This window comes from Euleptes europaea, chromosome 1, assembly GCF_029931775.1.
Source record: "Euleptes europaea isolate rEulEur1 chromosome 1, rEulEur1.hap1, whole genome shotgun sequence".
In the NCBI taxonomy this organism is placed as follows: domain Eukaryota; kingdom Metazoa; phylum Chordata; class Lepidosauria; order Squamata; family Sphaerodactylidae; genus Euleptes; species Euleptes europaea.
The window spans coordinates 117,220,058-117,238,800 of record NC_079312.1 but is presented as its reverse complement, the minus strand read 5'-3'; the positions used below and the strand labels follow the sequence as shown (position 1 = coordinate 117,238,800).

Below are 18,743 nucleotides of genomic sequence, written 5' to 3'. Positions count from 1 at the left end.
CTGGACCTTCAAAGGCTTTAAAAGCCCTTCCATGGTCAGCTAGACCTGCTCCTTCTCCATTTAGCACCAGAGCTTGTCTTATGCCTGTTGTGTAGTATCTTTCTGCACTATATCAGATATTTGTTTTCAATTAGAGTAGCATGCCGTCATGCGGATTGTGGAGACTGATCCAGTATGTGTGTGCACAGATAGGTGAGTAGGTCTTTGGGCAGAAGTTGTACCTGTGGCCTCTGCCGACTGTCAGATGTTCAGAATTGTATCCTATAAAGTCTGTCCAAAGCCAAACATCTGTGTCCCTTGCAGTTCTGTTTGTACAAACGCTTCTGTTAAGTTCACTTGTCAATTATTGCCTATATTGGGTATTCTACTATGACATAGATGTGAGTAGGATTGAGGTTTGATATTTCTGGTTTATTTCTTGTAACTGGCATATAATTTTTTTAGTTGTGTATTAGTATAAGGTTTTGTTTTCTATCCTTGCCCTGTTCCTGTGTAAGAAGGTGATACAGAATATTTAAAACTAAAGCAGTGCTGAAAAGCACTGTGTCTGTTCAATGCAAGCACCCACTTGCTTCTGTGGAGTGAATATTGCTTGATCTTATTTTTACCATGGTTTATTGTTGCTAAAGAATACCAATCGCACAATCTGGATATATTTGCTCACAAGATTCTTTCCAGTGCTGGGTTTTTTAAAACCTCTTTTCTGCAAGGTATTAGCAGAAAATCTATACATTCCGATCAGCGCTATCAATTGGATTCTGCAGGATATACACTTTCCAAGGCATTTAATTAGGCAACAACATCTGCCAAGGATGGTAGAACAGTAAATACCCTGCTGCATCTTTTCCCCAACATCCTTTGCTCTCAAAGAAGAAAAGTCAGCAGGACAGGCCACTCTTTCCTGGATTAAGCAATTTGATAAAACAATAAAGATTAAAACAACAGATTGCCGACTTCCAAGTGGGCCCTGGAGTTCTCCTGGAATTAGAAGTGATCACCAGACGACAGTGATTGTCCCCCTGGAGACCATTGGAGGGTGGACTCTGTAGCATCACATTCTTGCTTTGAGCACTTTCTCCTCCCCAAACTCCATTTTTCCATGGCTCTACCCCCAAAAAAGTTTTCCTGGTGGGGCCTGGAAATCTCCCAGAATTACAACTGGTTTCCAGACTACAGAGATCAGTTACCCTGGAGAAAATGGCTGCTTATGACTCTTAGAGTGGACTCTGTGGCATTATAACTCATAGAATCAAAAAATCATAGAGTTGGAAGGGACCACCAGGGTCACCTAGTCCAACCCGCTGCACAATGCAGGAAATTCACAACTACCTCCCCTCCACACACCCAGTGACCCCTACTCCATGCCCAGAAGATGGCCAAGATGCCCTCCCTCTCATGATCTGCCTAAGGTCATAGAATCAGCATTGCTGACAGATGGCCATCTAGCCTCTGATTAAAAGCCTCCAAGGAAGGACCACTTACCGCCTCCGAGGAAGCCTGTTCCACTGAGGAACCGCTCTAACTGTTCTTTCTAATGACTAGACTCACTGAGGTCCCTCCCCTCCCCAAACATAGCTCTTTTCCAAATCTCCAGGAATTTCCCAACCTGAAGCTGGCAACCCTAACAGATATAAAATTGATTAAAACTGTGTTAAAAACCAACACAAAACACCATATGCTTCACCAGCAGGATGCCCCCCCCCCTTTAAACAGGCTCTCCTATAAGTGGTACAGGAAGATAGTGACCTTTATATCACACTAGAAGTATTTCAATTAGGACCCAACGATATATGAAAACAACTCTCCATTCTATGGCGTATCCTCCAAGAATCTGGGTCCATTTAGTTTAAGATGCTGTTTGCTTTAGAAGCTCTGTACAAAATTAGTAGGATCAGAGGAAACTTAAAATATCTCTAGCTCTTCTACAAGCAGCTGGGAAAGGACATAACCCAATTATAAGGTTTCTGATTTAAAACGAGTAAATAAGTAAACAGTGATTTCCCCTCCAGCAATATTTTGGCAATACTTCAGTGAAGTCAGGAAAAAAGTAAGCTAAAACTACAGATAAAAGGCCCCTACAAATTCATAGAGTTGCTTAGAGAATTTCTATTAAATATAGTACAGTGCCCTAGCTGGGGAGGAGAGAAGTAAAAATTCAATATCAGGGATTCTGTCGAATAATTTTGCACAATAATGTGCATATCAAATTTGGGATCTTTACTTTAGGTGATGCATTCAAATATCATTTTGCATCACACTCAGCATGAAGCTTCGACAACCAGCAGCCCCTTCTTACCCACAGGCCTTCTCTTGGCAGCTCCTGGCAGGGCCTACTTGACAACAACAGTTTCAACAACTCTTCCCTTTGTAGCTCAAAGTGAATTGTGGTTCCAAGGCTCACTGGCTGGTTGCTGTTCTGCTGTATTCCCTGTTGTTCTGCTCCAGATTCCTTGTCAACTCTCTTCTGCTGCTGGATCCCTTCCCTGTTCTTTGGACCTTCCTAGAGCAACAGGGGTCTTTGCCCCTCCCCTCCCCAAACCCTGCCCTCCTCAGGCTTCGCCCCCAAAATCTCCAGGTATTTCCCAACCTGGAGCTGGCAACCCTACTCCTGCCTGCATAAAGTCTAATGAGGAAGTGTGACATCACACATTTTCCCTTATATCTACTGCACCTCATTATTTGCCACGTATGGAGAAAGGGAAACCAGAAGCAACTGATGACATCACATCACACATGTTTACATCCTGCACCCTCTTGACTCCCTCTGGGGTGTATCATCAAGCAGCCAGAACGATGTGCGCTTCATCAAAATTCACAGTCTTTCTATTTTGGCTCTAACTTCACCAGGGTAGTACTTCTGGAAAGGCACATGACAAGAGCGCAGAGAAAAGAGGCAAAATGGTCCGTGTTACCTGAGCTATTTTCATGCCCCAGGAGAGCACCTTGTGGCACTGGAACATGTTCCTTGCCTGAACCTTGGGGTGGGTGTTGTTAAGTCTGTGGCCCGCCGAGCTTGGGGTTCTCCTGCCTACTGTCATAATATATACATAACAGGTGTCTATGCAGAAGAGGTTGTGAAAGAGACACAAAATGCTTGGGCTGTAGTTTCCCAAACTGCAAGGAGCAGAAGCAGCATGAGCAGCAGGCCTGCATCCGTTTGAGGTGGCCCTACTTGCTCTTGCTAGGTGACGGGCACAGATGGCGTCAGTTGAAGAGCCGTGCAAAAATCTATGCCAAATATGTATGGAAGCTTGAAATGTAAATAAAGACCATTCTCCCACTCCCACACGACGCCTTCAGAGACACCTGCTCAGCAACTAGCTGTTCCTACCCAGGCCCCTTCATGGAGCTGCAGCCAAATCCCTGGGTTTGAAACCTGAGTAGGGTTGCTACGTCCTTCTTTGCCACCAGCGGGAGGGTTTTGGGGCAGAGCCTGAGGAGGGCGGGGTTTGGGGAGGGGAGAGACTTCAATGCCATAGAGTCCAATTGCCAAAGCGGCCATTTTCTCCAGGTAAACTGATCTCTATCGGCTGGAGATCAGTTATAATAGCAGGAGTTTGCCAGCTGGTACCTGGAGGTTGGCAACTCTACACCTGAAGGGCTGGCCACTGATTGATGCAGCAGTCTCAACAAAGAGGCACTGGTGCAGATCCTTTTGCTGCATTCTACTCGATGTAAACGTCAGATTTTAGGAGCAAAGGACTCCCTTCCAGCCGAATTATTGCTGCTGCTTCAACTGGCTGAGTAGTGAAGACATTGGCTCCCGAGCCAGTGACGGCACCCTCCCGAGCTCACCTTAGTGTACACTCTTTTCCCACACATTTAAGCACAAGTGACAGCCAGAGTAACAGGCAAGTAGATCTAGCCCAGAAATGTACATGCATCTGGGAATCATGGCCCACTTAGGGTCCCCAGACATTGGTGCAAGAGCGTTTAAGGACATGAGGGAGCTACCCACACTTTTAAGTGTTAGCTGTGGGGAAACACCACTATAATTCCAGGGTACCCTCAGGTGCGCAGCTGCCTTGAGTGAGCACAGAGTCGTTTGAATTCTGTTGCAAGGACGTCCTTTTTTCTAGGTCTCTTCCAGAAGGAGGAGACTAGAACGGAGCAAGAGGCACAAGGTAATGTTTTCTCAGTAGCTTGAAACTGAAATGGACTTGATTCTGTTCAGTTTAATTCCCACTAGAGATTTGTTGCTGAAACTCTGCAGGGACAGCAATCCTCAGCCCTGCTGCATCATCCGTTAAAGTTTCCTGGCAGCTCCACTAGGCTACTACTCCCCTGCTGTGCAAACACAGAGACAAATGCAGGCCCTCCCTACAGGTGGGAAATAGAAGAATATCTGTGATGTCTCCATTGTCAAGGAGTAGGAACTGTGATGTTTTAATGTTAATCAAACAGCCCATTCCTGAGTGGGGGGTGGTTAGGCAGCGGCTGGAGGCAGCGCAGCCGCCAGCTCCTCTGGCAGGATCCAGCTCCTCTGCCGAAGCCAGAATGCTGCCCTTACTTGTGAGACCCGTGGAAGCGCTCCATAGCGTTCTACGGGGCTATGCCTCCTAAAACGGTGGAGTAATTCGTGGTAAGGGCAAAGGGGGCATGCCCGGCATGAAAGGGGTTAGGAAGCTGCCTAATAACAGCTCCGCCCCCAGAACTGCCCTGGGAACACCCCCCGGGACAGAACTTCCCCCAGGACTGCCCCGGGAACACCTCCCAAGACACCGGCATGGGGACTTGCACCGGGTAGACATCGGCGGGTGGCTGCGCTGGCAGGGGAGGCCAGTGCAGCTCCGCACCGCACAGGCACCAGCGGAAATGCCCCTTGTGCCGGCATAAGTGCCCATAATCACGGGCACTTATGCCGGCATGGCTCCTAAGTCAATTCACTCCCCCCCCCCCCGCCGGTTAGGATTACGCTTATTGTAGCTCTGAAACATGAACACTGTATTTCTTTTCATGAACTATGCTGACAGGAATACTCTCAGGCCTGGTGTGAGTAATTCCTGTATCTAAGGGAATATAATGTGAAGTGTAATGTACTGTAAGAAACTATAATATATTGTACACATCTCTGACAGAAGATTCACAAACTCAGATCATTGCTAGCCTGGCTAGAATATTGACTTGGTGGTCTTGGGCAAGTCATGGTCTCTCAGATAGATTTACTTCACACAGGCTTGCCAGCCTCCAGGTGGGGCCAGGAGATCTTCTGGAATTACAACTTATTTCTGGAATACAGCGATCCCTTTCCCTGGAGACAATGGCTGCCTTGGGGGATGGGCTCTATGGCATTATACCCTGCTGAGACACTACCCAAACCACACCCTCCCCAAGTTCCACCCCAGATCTTCAGGAGTTGCCCAACCTGGCCCTGGCAGCCCTAACTTCACAAGGCTGTTGTGAGGCTCAAATGCCGCTCTAAGCTTAGGGTTACCAGGTCCCTCTTCGCCACGGGTGGGAGGTTTTTGAGGTGGAGCCTGAAGAAGGCAGGGTTTGGGGAGGGGCTTCAATGCCATAGAGTCCAATTGCCAAAGTGGCCGTTTTCTCCAGGTGAACTGATCTCTATCGGCTGGAGATCAGTCGTAATAGAAGGGGATCTCCAGCTAGTACCTGGAAGTTGGCAACCCTATCTAAGCTTCTTGAAAGAAGGGCAGAATACCGTGAAAGACATAGGGGAAAGGGAAAGCAGAATAATTACTCTTTGCCGCAAAATTACTCTTTGCCGGACTGTCCTTCAGTGTTACTACTCTGAAGATGCCTGCCACAGTTGCTGGCGAAACATCAAGAAAGAAAATTCCAAGACCACGATTACACAGCCCGGATAACCTACAAGAACCAATGAACTCTGACCGTGAAAGCCTTCGACAATATAATGTTAAACATGTTTATAATTAATAGTGCTACGAATGGTCATTCTTAATGATAAGCCCTACTTTACTTCTAAGTATTACCTTTAGGTTTTTGCTTGGAATACTTAATGAAGTCAAGTACCATGAACACTAATGGGACTTTATAAACAACAACAAGCATAACAACATAATTCTTTCAAAACATAAGAGAAGAAGAAGCCCTTATGAGGGAAGAAGAGGCACATGAACGAAAGCCAGGAAGACATGAAGCTAAGCCTGGAAAACAGGCACTTGGACACATAAGTGCTAAGAATCCCTTCCCCTTACCTAGCCGCTGTATAACAAAATGCATGTACTTTCCCTTCCAGCAGAAACCTATCAAATAGCGACCTTGGCTGCAGCCTACATTATGCATAAGACAACCTCCCCAGCCATTTCACTTGATTCTTCGGTGTTTGGGTGATAGGTTTCAAGGTGACCTCTCATTTGCAGCCTCCTGATTGACTGAATAGCGAAGCAGATGGCGAGAAGCCGCTCTGATTTCATGCAAGCCTGTTAGATGAATGTGGGGCACTTAATTTCACATGCTTCATGCAAAGTAGGCAATTAGCTGTCTTGCACAGTCTTGAAACGCACACTCCAGGCAGATGCCCAGGTGTGCTCTGCCTCCTTGAAAGTTCTGTGCACAGTGTAAGCTGTATGATGGGTTTTGCTGGTAGATTTATGAAATGGACACATTCTTTTAATTTTAAGGCGTCACAGACTGCCAGCACGTAGCAGTTATCGCTGGTTGTATCCACTGCCATATTCACTTGTCATAGAGAGTGCAGATGTGCTTGACTTGAGATGGATCACAAGCATCTTTTATTAGAGCTCTGCCATACAACTAAGGGTAAACCTTGGAATAGATACTTCATCCCTTCCTTGCCAAGTTTACATTTGGGGCTGGTTCACACATGCACAGATGTCACTTGCTTACTCATTTTTTGGTGTCACACAGGTGAATGTGCGTCCCCAGTTCCATTGAAAAGCTCTGTATGTGGTGAACATAGGAAGCTGCCTTCTCATGAGTCAGCCCATTGGTCCATCTAGCTCAGTATTGCCTGCTCTCCGAGATCTCAGGCTCTGCTACCTGAGACCTTTACTTGTATGTTCCAAGGACTGAAATTGGAAACATCTCCATGCCAAGAGTATGTGTTGCCACTAAGCAATAGCCCCTCCCCATTTATCGTCTGTGATTGCGGTCTGTGACCCTGGCCTGTGACGCTTCTTTCAGACATGCAAGTCACTATTTGAAGCCAAATGATAAATATGCATCTGTGAACTACCCCCGTTGACTTTTCAAATTTTGGGGATATTCATGTAAGGTGCACATCACACCACTCTGGCCAACCATTCTGAAGGACTGATGCTGCCCTAGACAAAGCATACGTCCTGACTGATGCTGGCTGGACAGTCCAGAGAGGGGTCACCACAGAGAAAAGACTGTCAGAGGAGCATAGCTGGTCTGGGTGTATACCCGGAAAGGCAGTTCAGTTAGGGTTACCAGTAGGGTTGACATGTCCCTCTTCGCCACTGATGGGAGGTTTTGGGGGCAGAGCCTGAGGAGGGCGGGGTTTGGGGAGGAAAGGGACTTCAATGCCATAGAGTCCAGTTGCCAAAGCGGCCATTTTCTCCAGGTAAACAGATCTCTATTGGCTGGAGATCAGTTGTAATAACAGGAGATCTTGAGCTAGTACCTGGAAGTTGGCAACCCTAGTTACCAGGTCCCCCTTGACCACCAGCAGGGGATGGGGTGGGGTAGGGTTGCCAGATCCAGGTTAGGAAACTCCTAGAGCTTTGGGGATGGAGCCTGGGGAGGACAGGGACCTTACTGGGATACAGTGCCATAGAGTCTACCCTCCAAACATCCATTTTCTCCAGAGGAACTGATCTCTGTAGTCTGGAGATGAGCTGCAATTCCAGGGGATCCTCAAGTCCCACCTAGAGGCGGGCATCCCTAAATTTAATAAGTACAAAGGTCCCAGGCTGTGACGAGTTTTAAAGGTAAAAACCAGTACTTTGAATTGGGCCCAGAAGCAAATAGGTAACTGGGGCAATTGACTCAGCACCAGAGTGATACGTTCCAAGCAGCTGACCCCAGAAGGAACCCTTGCTGCCCCAATTTTGTGCTGATTGAAGCTACTGAGATCTCTTCCGGGAGAACCAACATGGTGTAGTGGTTAAGAGCGGTGGTTTGGAGCGGTGGACTCTGATCTGGAGAACCGGGTTTGATCTCTCTCTCCTCCACATGAGCAGCGGAGGCTAATCTGGTGAACTGGATCTGTTGCCCCACTCCTACACACGAAACCAGCTGGGTGACCTTGGGCTAGTCACCCTCTCTCAGCCCCACCTACCGCACAGGTTGTCTGTGGGGAGGGGGAGGGAAGGTGATGACAAGCCGGTTTGATCCTTCCTTAAGTGATTAAGTTGGCATATAAAAACCAACTCTTCTTCTTCTAAGGCAGCCCCATGTACAGCACATTATAGTATAGCATGGCTAGGTTGTCAGAGTCTAAATCAGGGGGCTGCTTATGAGCTAGATGCAATTGAAAGAAAGGGCTCCTCATAACTGTGCCAACCTTTACGAACAACTCTGTTTCGCAGCAGGAAACTCGCAGCTAAAACTCGCAGCAGAGTTTCAGGAAGCTTCCTCTAGCAGCTATTCAAAGCCTTTGTCTTTTAATGTTGCAGTCCTGGTATCAAGCGATTCTTCTCCCCTCTCAGAAATTTGTCCTGTAAGCCTGTGTAAATTCTTCCAGAATCTCTTGGGATTCTGTCCTTGGACGTGAATGGGCCAGCTGTAAAATACTCTGAGCCCATCTGAGCTACACTGCGGTGGAGCTGCTTCTGCCTCACAGATCATGTGGTTGGACTGCATTTTCTGCCTCGTCTGGGTGGCCTGTTTCGTTAGTCACCATGTATCGGGGCTGACTGCTGTCTGAGGAAGTCCCTGTGGTCATTTACGCATGGGTACCTGGACTCATGTTCACCCCGTCCGACTCGGATATTCCTTGGAAGAATGCACATGTTTTCCTTCCATGAGAATTGAGCTCGTGCCCAGCCCTGGCAATATCTGGCTCTTCCCATTCCTCTGTTAATTCGACTTTTCCCTCTAATGTGAGCTCAGCCCGGCTCAAATCTCCATGCAGATGGCAAAGCAGGGAAAACAGCCAATCACGAAGTAGCATGTAAAGAGGTGGGGATTCAGGTGTTTTCTGCTTCCCGGGAGCTCTTTCTGAGCAACAGAAAGGCTTTTTAAAAACAAGGGTTGAATCCCCCCCCTTCTTTCAGATGGCTCCATTTTTTGTTTTTCATTCTTAAAATGCTTTTTTATGTGGCAGTTGGGGTTTTTTGGGGGGTGATTATCTTTCACAGCGACCACTGCGAAGTAAGCCAATTACAGAGCAGCATTTAAAGGGGCAGGACTTGATTTGAGCCTGGGAGGCTGCCAGTGTATAAATTCCCAATAGGAAAGTGTGAGTCCAGCCAGCAATGAACCTCAGGTAAAACGCCTGTGCATAAATGACCTGTGTCATCCTGCCATACAGGATGAACTCCCCTCCCATTTGTTTTCTGCAACCACAAACAGACAAAAAGTGTATTTTTTAATGCAGCTTCCTGACATTTAACTCTAACAAGAGTTTTGTGCAACTAACTTAATAGTAACCCAATTCGAAACTGCACACATCTACCTGTCCCAGCAGCTCTCTGGAGACAGGCTGGGAAAACAAAGCACTGTGAAGTTACCTTCTAGCACCTAGGCTTTTTCAAAATGATCCATTTCATTTCTAACTACTTCAGCCCACATCTGATAGACAGATCCTGCAATTAGGCAACACCTTTCCACTTACCAGGCAGCAGGAACCATCGATTCAATACTGCACAGTAAACAGAGGCTTCATCGGCATGGAAGTATTTCCTCCACTCTGGTGCAGCAGAAAGGAAACCTCATTGCACCTCACAAAGACAAGTGATCTGCATAGGGGTGACTAATAATTCAAAACAGCGTGTATGCCAGTGTTGCGGTTTTAAGCATAGTCCAAGCGCCGGGAAATGAGGAAACCTTGTTAGAAACCTCCGAGTCACCACATGAAACATGAAGAGCTGCTGTTTCTGTTTCCAAGGAGGCCCAAAAAAGCCATATGATTTCAAAAGGCGTTTGGTGGAGGGTAAACTCTTTTGGCAAATCTGGCTGTGCTGTTTTTATCTCACCGGTTTATCGTTATATTGTTTGTATGCGTTTGCAAATCAAGCCTGAACAGACCCTAGAAGCTAAAATGACTAAACTGAGGCTAAACTTTGGTCACATTATGAGAAGACAAGAGTCACTGGAAAAGACAATCATGCTAGGAAAAGCTGAAGGCAGCAGGAAAAGAAGAAGACCCAACAAGAGATGGATTGACTCTGTAAAGGAAGCCACATCCCTCAAATTGCAAGACCTGAGCAAGGCTGTTAAAGATAGGATGTTTTGGAGGACATTGATTCATAGGATCGCCCATGAGTCAGACGCTATTTGACGACACTTAATACACACACACACACGTGCATTTGCAACTGGCCCCTGGATCTTCCCAGGCAGTCCTGCACTACAACAGACACCGACCTGAAGGACCCCCCACCTCATTTTGCTTCCTGATCATCTGAGGCTTTGCTCATGTCAAGCACAGCTGCTATTTTTAATGTTCTTATCTCTTCCTATTTTAATACCTGAGCACCTGGGTGATAGAAATGTTATAATTTGACAGGCCTTTCTCCTCCAGCTTGGGCTGATGAAAGACGATTTTAAACTTCGGCTTCATTCATTTGATCTGATCTGCAGCAAAGGGATGTGATTTCAATACCAAATAAACTCTGTCTGCAGGCTACCCAGATAAGGTCAAAGCGCTTATGGGCCTGTTTTTCTTCACTAGTTACACACCGTAGGGACAATTTAATGTTAAAGTTCTCCCATAGAAAGAGAACTGCCAAAAAAAAAAGTGAATCTAAATGGCTGCCTACAGTTGTTCCATGGTATTTTCTGCTTTTTCTAGTCCTAATAATTTCCCCCATATTTTCTGTGAATTGCGAATTTAGAATGCTGTGAGTTCCTGTGATCTCCCAGGCTGTTATGACCTCCTAGGCTCAGGACTCAACAAATGTTGAATATAGGGTTGCCAGCTCCAGGTTGGGAAATACCTGAAGATTTTGGGGGCAGAGCCTGAGGAGGACAGGGTTTGGAGAGGGGAGGGACTTCAATGGCATAGAGTCCAAATACCAAAGCAGCCATTTTCTCCATGTGAACTGATCTCTATCGGCCGGAGATCAGTTGTAATAGCAGGAGATTTCCAGCCAGCACCTGGAGGCTGGCAACCCTCTTCCTCCTTGGACATGGAGATATCTTGAATATACCAGAATATACTTACCTGAATGCCCTGGATCTGCACCTGCGAAACAACTATAATTCAGAAGTGCGTCAGATGTGGAACTGTACAAAGGATTGGCTTTCTGCATATAGTTTTGATATGATTGTTTCACATTGTTCAATATAGTTTTGTAAATTGTTACAGCTGTCTGGACATACCTTTCCTGTGTCAGGTTTTGGACAACAGCACCTGGAGGATGGCAACCCTAGCTGAGTATGAAGTATTGGCAGCTGGCCTAACTGATAGTGAAATTTATACAGATGTACTGTTAAAGACTTGGAAACGCTGGAGGGGCATTTTGTCTTGGTCATGGATTTCTCTGCATTCCTTCCTGCCGGTGCTTGTTTTCAGTGAGGGTGTCTACTGAATTCAGAATGCAGCAGCAGAGTACCAGTCGCTGATTCAGGCCTCTCTGTTAATTGTTTATGCTCAACAATCTGAGCACCTGCACAAATTCTGTGATCCATAGATCCAGACAATAGGGTGGGATATGTGCTGTGACAAACCAGAGGTAGAAGGGTGTCATCAGCATCACATACTACAGGTTGAGTATCCCTTATCCGAAAATCCGAAATGATCTAAAATCCGAAACTTCTAGTGAGAGCGTGACACCTTTGCTTTCTGATGGTTCAATGTACACAAGCGTTGTTAAATGCACAAAATTATTTTAAAATATTGTATAAAATGACCTTCAGGCTGTGTGTATAAGGTGTATATAAAACATAAATGAATTTCGTGTTTAGACTTGAGCCCTATCCTCAAGATATATGCAAATAATCCCAAATCCAAAATATTCCTAAATCCGAAGCACAACCTGTATGTTATTTCCTATCCAAACACATTACTTGGAAAAAGAAAGAATGGTCAAAAGGTGATTCCCATTGTTCAGGGGTCCTTTTTTACTGTCTCTTAAATGTGTGAAGTTGGCTGATAATGAGTCAGACCATTGATCTGTCCAGCCCAGTATGGTCTATTCTGACTGGAAGCAACTCTCAAGGGTCTCAGGCAGAGATCACACTATCTGAAATGCTTTTCATTGGAGCTACCAGAATTGAAACTGGGACCTTCTGCATGCAAAGCACGTGCTCATTCAGTGCCCCTAGACCCTCAAAAGGTTTCTTATACCAAGCTGTCTTCCTGATGCGGGTGTTCGTTTTTTGTTGTAGAAGCTTGACACGCACTTCTGTGATCAGAGTCAGGAACTGCCGGAGTAAAACTAAGACTGTCTGGATCATTTCGGTGTTATCCCGTGACAAAGATGAGGTATAAGGCAGTGTGACAACATCCCCTACTGATTGGAGCCACTCTTCCCAACCCCATACCCTCAAGCTGCAACTTGTAGCTATAATCTTGCAGGGTTATGCCTGCTACAATCACTGAATTCTACAGTGCATTGTTGCCAAAGATTCTCTCCAGTATCCAAAGCAAAGCTGTCGTTCTGCTGATTCAAAAATAATTACTCAGGTGGTGAGATGATAGATCACTGTGCACGCTGATATAAAATAACACCAAGTTTATACTGAAAACATTTACAGACTCCTTTTAGGTATAATCGTTGTCATTGTTACCATAAGTAAGTACAATACTATTTTGATAATCCTCGGGAATGAGGAATGAGCAACGGTTTCTCCTAGCATTTAAAGCAAAACAAGTAAGAATTGCTGTCCCTAGTTCTCGGAACCGGGGATAAGACCACAAAAGAAGAAATGGCAAGGGATGTGGAGTGGTGGTGTTGCTTTTTCTGTGTGGGACTGAGGTAGGATTGTAAGGCTCCACTGTTTCAGATCCACTGGGGTGAGTGACATTTGGAAGAAAACCCTCCATGGGGCCCTCCAGCTAGTCAGAAAAATGGTATGCTGGGCCATTAATTTGTAAAAGAAAAGTATCATAGTTTGGTGCAGATGAGAGCTACCAAAATGATCAGGGGGCTTAGGGCTGTTTAGCTTGGAATGAAGGCAGTTAAGGGGAGATATGATTGAAGTTAATAAAATTATGCATGGTATGGAGAGAGTGGACAGGGAGAAGCTTCTCTCTCTCTTTCATAATACGTGATATCTGCTGAAGCCAGAGGGTGAGAGATTCAAAACAGATAAAAGGAAGTATTTCTTCACACAACGCATAGTTAAATTGTGGAACTCCTTGCCCCAGTATGTGGTGATGGCTGCCAACTTGGAAGGCTTTAAGAGGGCGGTGGACATGTTCATGGAGGATAGGGCTATCCATGGCTACTAGTCAAAATGAATACTAGTCATGATGTCTGCCTATTCTGTCTAATTTCAGAGGAGCATGCCTATTATATTAGGTGCTGTGGAACACAGGCAGGATGCTGCTGCTGTCATCTTGTTTGTGGGCTTCCTAGAGGTACCTGGTTGGCCTCTGTGTGAACAGACAGTTGGACTTGATGGGCCTTGGTCTGATCCTTGACCTTTCTTATGTTCTTATGGTGGCAAAGATTGAATTATACAATATTACTCTCTCTTTAAAGTTTCTGTCAGTTACAGGTTTTGCAGTCTGGTCAATCTGACTTCATTTTAATTGTATCTGTTATCAATCATGTGGTGAAAGGAGTGACCTTCACAGATACTGCAACAGCGCATTATATATAAATAGTGCTGAAAAGCATCTGCGCCACATGGTAGACTCAACTTGGAGGTGCGTTCATTCATTTCACAATGCAGGTAGAAATGAGCTACCAGTGGCTCTTTCACCTATATCTACCTTTACATATCCATCTTCCTAACACCAGCTTGACAGAAGAGCCACAATTCTTGGGCTACAAATCAATACACTTGGAATCCATTAATTATTGCAGTGGATGCTGCCCTGAGTTCCTTGTTTGCAGCTTGACCAATGTTAGTTTGAATTACAGTGCAATTGAAGGCAGTGTGATCTGATGGCTATAGCTAAAGCATTGCACACCAATTTCTCCTTCATTGTTCTTGTGGCTTGGTTTCAATTATCATCTCTCTCTTTCTCTCTCTCTCTCTCCCTCTTAGAAAAGCCACGGATGAACAGTATTCTTACCTCTGCAACTGAGCCCTACGATCTCTCCTTCTCCAGGTCCTTCCAGAACCTCTCTCACCTCCCGCCATCCTATGAGTCTGCGATCAAGACTAACCCAAGTAAATATTCTTCCCTGAAGAGATTAAGTAGGTGTCTGCTCATTTCATTACCTTGCTGCTCAATGTGCATGGTTAGGGTGAGAAGCCAAAACTACTTCTCTCTGGCTATATGCCACCTTTGCTATTTGGCTCTTATTCATGGTGACTTTCCGTAGAGAGCCTGAAGGTGGGGATGAACTATCATACTTGGGTCAGCAATGGCATGCAAAGGGCTTTCTAAGTTTATTTAGATTTTACCTAATGCACATAGAGCCTTCTCTCTCTCTCTCTCTCTCTCTCTCTCTCTCTCTCTCTCTCTCTCTCTCTCTCTCTTTCTCTCTCTCTCTCTCTCTCTCTCTTTTTTTTTTTTTGCCAAAGCCGCCTGACTTTCGCTCATTTTGATTCAAGACTATTGAAAATCCAATTTGCTTATTTTACGTGCATCCAACCTGGATAAATGACTGCTACTTTCACTCAACCTGAGGGTAAAAATGCTTTGCCTTGGATTTGCCACTCTCTAGATGAACAGTTTCCCATCTGAATTCTCAAAACTGCATGGGGGCTTATTTTTAAGTTTTGAGAATTCAGCTGGGGGAAATGTGCATTTAGAGAATGGCAAATCCAAGGCAAAACTTCCCATGAATTTTTGCCCTGAATAGTCAGCTAGGCATTCTGGCCCCAACTTTAGCAACAAAATTCATTTCACTGCGTGAGGTGCAACCATGGCTAATGTTTCCACAAGGGGTTTTTGCCTCACCTTGGCTTTCTTTCAGTAGCTCTGTTTTTGGGAACATCCACATGACATCATCCTCTATTTGCTCTGCTCTCATGTACTTCCCTTCTTTGCTGCAATCTTTCCCATTCCTGGTTGGATGTGATCTTTTTGGAAATGTCTCAGCTGGAACACCTTTGGATGTGTTGTGGATGAGAAGGTGCACATTTTTTCAGGGCCTACGCACATCAGCACTGTTTTCCTTACCTCAGTGTCTACAGTGGCCATTCCCCCCCCTTCAGTGGGGGGGGGGCTTTTGGGGGGCTTTTAAAAAAATCATTAATAGCTCTATCACTATATTGGTGGAATGATCCAATGCAACAATATACCAGTTCCCAGCTTTTATCTTGGCAGGTGATGGCAAACCACCTCTGAACGTCTCTTGCCTTGAAAACTTCAGTTTTTTGTTTTTGTTTTTTAAAGAAAGCTGGGAATTAGTTCATTATTGAAATAGATTGTCATAATGTTATAACACTATAGCCCTGTAGGTCAGGGGTGTCAAAGATAAGATCCATGAGCCTGAGCCAGCCCCTAAAGAGGTTGTAACCCCCCACTCTCGATCTGGGCTGGTGAGGCATGGCCCGGCCTGACCAAGTGACATTTATGTCATATCCGGTCCTCGTAACAATTGAGTTCGACACCCCTGCTATAGGTATTGTGTGTGTGTAAAGTGCCATCAAGTCGCAGCCGACTTATGGCGACCCCTTTTTGGGGTTTTCATGGCAAGAGACTAACAGAGGTGGTTTGCCAGTGCCTTCCTCTGCACAGCAACCCTGGTATTCCTTGGTGGTCTCCCATCCAAATACTAACCAGGGCTGACCCTGCTTAGCTTCTGAGATCTGACGAGATCAGGCTAGCCTGGGTATTACCGAGGTTTTTTTGAGCCTGAAAAAGCCCTCCAGTGGTGGGAGGGAAAGCCATGAAGGGCTGAGGCAAGGAAAGTGAGAGGAAAACTTACATGTGGATGCTCTGTTGCCACTGGAAATGCCTTTGCGCTCCCAGCAGCGACAAGAGCTACACAGAATCATCTTTGTGTAGAGCAGCCCGTATTGGGATCCAGTATCCTTTCTTGGCTGCAAACCTGAATTTGTAATCTGATTAGCTTTGTTTCCCAGATTGTGTATACTCAGCAAATAGGCAAACATTTTGCCACAATTTTTGCCATAAAGGGACTACTCTGCAAAATCCTCCATAGGACCACTAAGCCCCTGTTCCAGCCATTGCTTAACACCACAACAGCCCTGATCCTGTGGCATGCTTGGGAAGCTTTGAACTTAAGTGTTCTTGCCTTGAACTATAGGAATGGGGAACGACCTGCCTTTAACACAGAAATGACATTCAAAGAATTGCTGAGCCATTGTGGTGTAGTGGTTAAGAGCGGTGGTCTCTGATCTGGAGAACCAGGTTTGATTCCCCATTCCTCCACATGAGTGGCGGACGCTAATCTGGTGAACCGGGTTGGTTTCCCCACTGCTACACATGAAGCCTTCTGGGTGACTTTGGGGTAGTCACAGGTCTCTCAGCCCCACCTACCTCACAAGGTTTCTGTTATGGGGAGAAAAAGGGAAGGTGATTGTAAGCTGGTTTGATTCTTCCTTAAGTGGTAAAGAAAGTCAGCAAATAAAAATCAACTCTTCTGCTGCTGCTGCTGCTTCTGATGTCTCGGCTGGAAAGAGACTTTGGAGACTCTCAGTGAGGGAGTACCAAGTTAAATGGGCCAATGTCTTGATTCTGTAAAAAGCAGTACTGTTTACATAGCTAAGTGCTCCTCACCTTCAGAGTTACATCCTTTTCTTCTGTGATACTGTATTACAGTAAAATAACCCAGCTTTTTGACAGAGCCCAAGCATTTGGAGCATTTCAAAAGAAGATCATGTTCTTCTTCAACTTTTTGTTGCCATTAATTTATTATTTTGAAATTGGTTTGTAATAATTGATTATAAACAAAAATTAATGTACCTTTGTTTACTTTTCCTCATTAGATTGTGTGTAGCGTGGTGTAGTGGTTAAGAGCTGTGGTTTGGAGCGGTGGACTCTGATCTGGTGGTTTGATTCCCCACTCCTCCACATGAGCAGTGGAGGCTAATCTGGTGAACTGGGTTTGATTCCCCTCTCCTACACATGAAGCCAGCTGGGTGACCTTGGGCTAGTCCCAGCTCTCTTAGAGCTCTCTCAGCCCCACCTCCCTCACTGAGTGTCTGTTTGGGGGAGGGGAAGGGAAGGTGATTGTAAGTCGGTTTGATTCTTCCTTAAGTGGTAGAGAAAGTCGGCATATAAAAACCAGCTATTCTTCTTCTAAAAGAAACACTCTATGCATCTGATGAAGTGAGCTCTGACTCATGAAAGCTTTTGTTGGAATGAATGTTCGTCTTTTAAGGTGCCACTGGATTCATGTAGATTAGGCACTTTTTCACACAGAGAGGTGCATTTGAAAAGTGGCGAAGCTGTCATGTTGCCCGTGTTGGCAGCCCTCTAATTTGCAGATTCCAGAGATGCTACTGTCCATATTATATTTTTCCAGAATTCCAGAAGGCATGCATTCTCTGCTTTCATCCTCATATGTGATACTTCAAACCTTAGTATGTTTTTTTTGGTATTTCCTTTCTGCTCGCAGCTGACAAGGATGCTGAAGAATACTACTCAAGAAAGAGACACCTTCCGGACTTAGCGGCAAGAGGAACCCTCCCTCTCAACGTCATCCAGCTGTCCCAGAAACAGACCACCCAAAGGGAGCGGCCACGCCGCGTGATGCGGGCCATGTCCCAGGACCGAGTCCTGTCCCCAGAAAGGGTCATGCCCGAAGAATTCAGCATGTCTTATGAGCGGATCCTCTCTGATGAACAGCTGTTGTCCACTGAACGCCTGCACTCCCAAGACCCTCTGCTGTCTCCAGAGCACTCGGGTTTCGGAGAGCACTCCATGTCACGAGCTTTGTCGCACTCAGACGTCTTTGTTTCTACGCCTGTCTTGGATCGTTACCGGATGACTAAGATGCACTCCCATCCCAGTGCCTCAAATAACTTGTACAACACCTTGAGTATGAACCAAACGTCCGCCAAGCGCCAGGCTTTTGCCTCCCGGCGGCACAACACAGTGGAGCAGCTACACTATATCCCTGGTCACCACCATTACCGCACAGGCAGCAAGACAGAGGTGACTGTTTGATCAGACACTGTGCATTGTAGATAATCCATATGGACTGGGGGTGGCACCAGTGCCCTACACTGCAGTGGCCTTACGGCCAAGATAACCTCTAATCCCGTGTCTGAAAAGACAGACTCTTCCGGCAGTCCTGTCTGTGTTGTTTTGAAAACTCATCTACATGTTATTGACATGAAGGGGGGGGGGAGAGACTTGAACAGGGAGAGATACAGGTAAGAGTTCCTGACATGCTCAGTTTCTGTCGAGGAAAGCCATGCCATACTATGGCTCCGTTCAAGGGCTTGCCTGCACCTTCTCTCCAGTTTTGAAGATAGGATTTTCAAATCCTTCATTATAAAACAGAGAAGAGTCACTTATACAATTGGTGTAATAAGGCAAATTTTGCAAGCTCCAAAGCTGGCCACAGTGGGACCCT

At 45.8% G+C, this 18,743-nt stretch overlaps 1 protein-coding gene across 1 annotated transcript in view; it reads left to right on the top strand.

Annotated features, from left to right (window-relative positions):
* Positions 1-18,542, top strand: part of SHISA6 (shisa family member 6) — a 392,897-nt gene extending 374,355 nt beyond the window's left edge. Inside the window, exons 5-6 of the mRNA XM_056858695.1 lie at positions 14,290-14,442; positions 17,781-18,542. Of these exons, the coding sequence (XP_056714673.1) occupies positions 14,290-14,442; positions 17,781-18,331 (704 nt within the window). The 3' untranslated portion in view covers positions 18,332-18,542. The remainder of the gene's footprint in view (positions 1-14,289; positions 14,443-17,780) is intronic.
* The last annotated feature ends 201 nt before the right edge of the window (positions 18,543-18,743 follow it).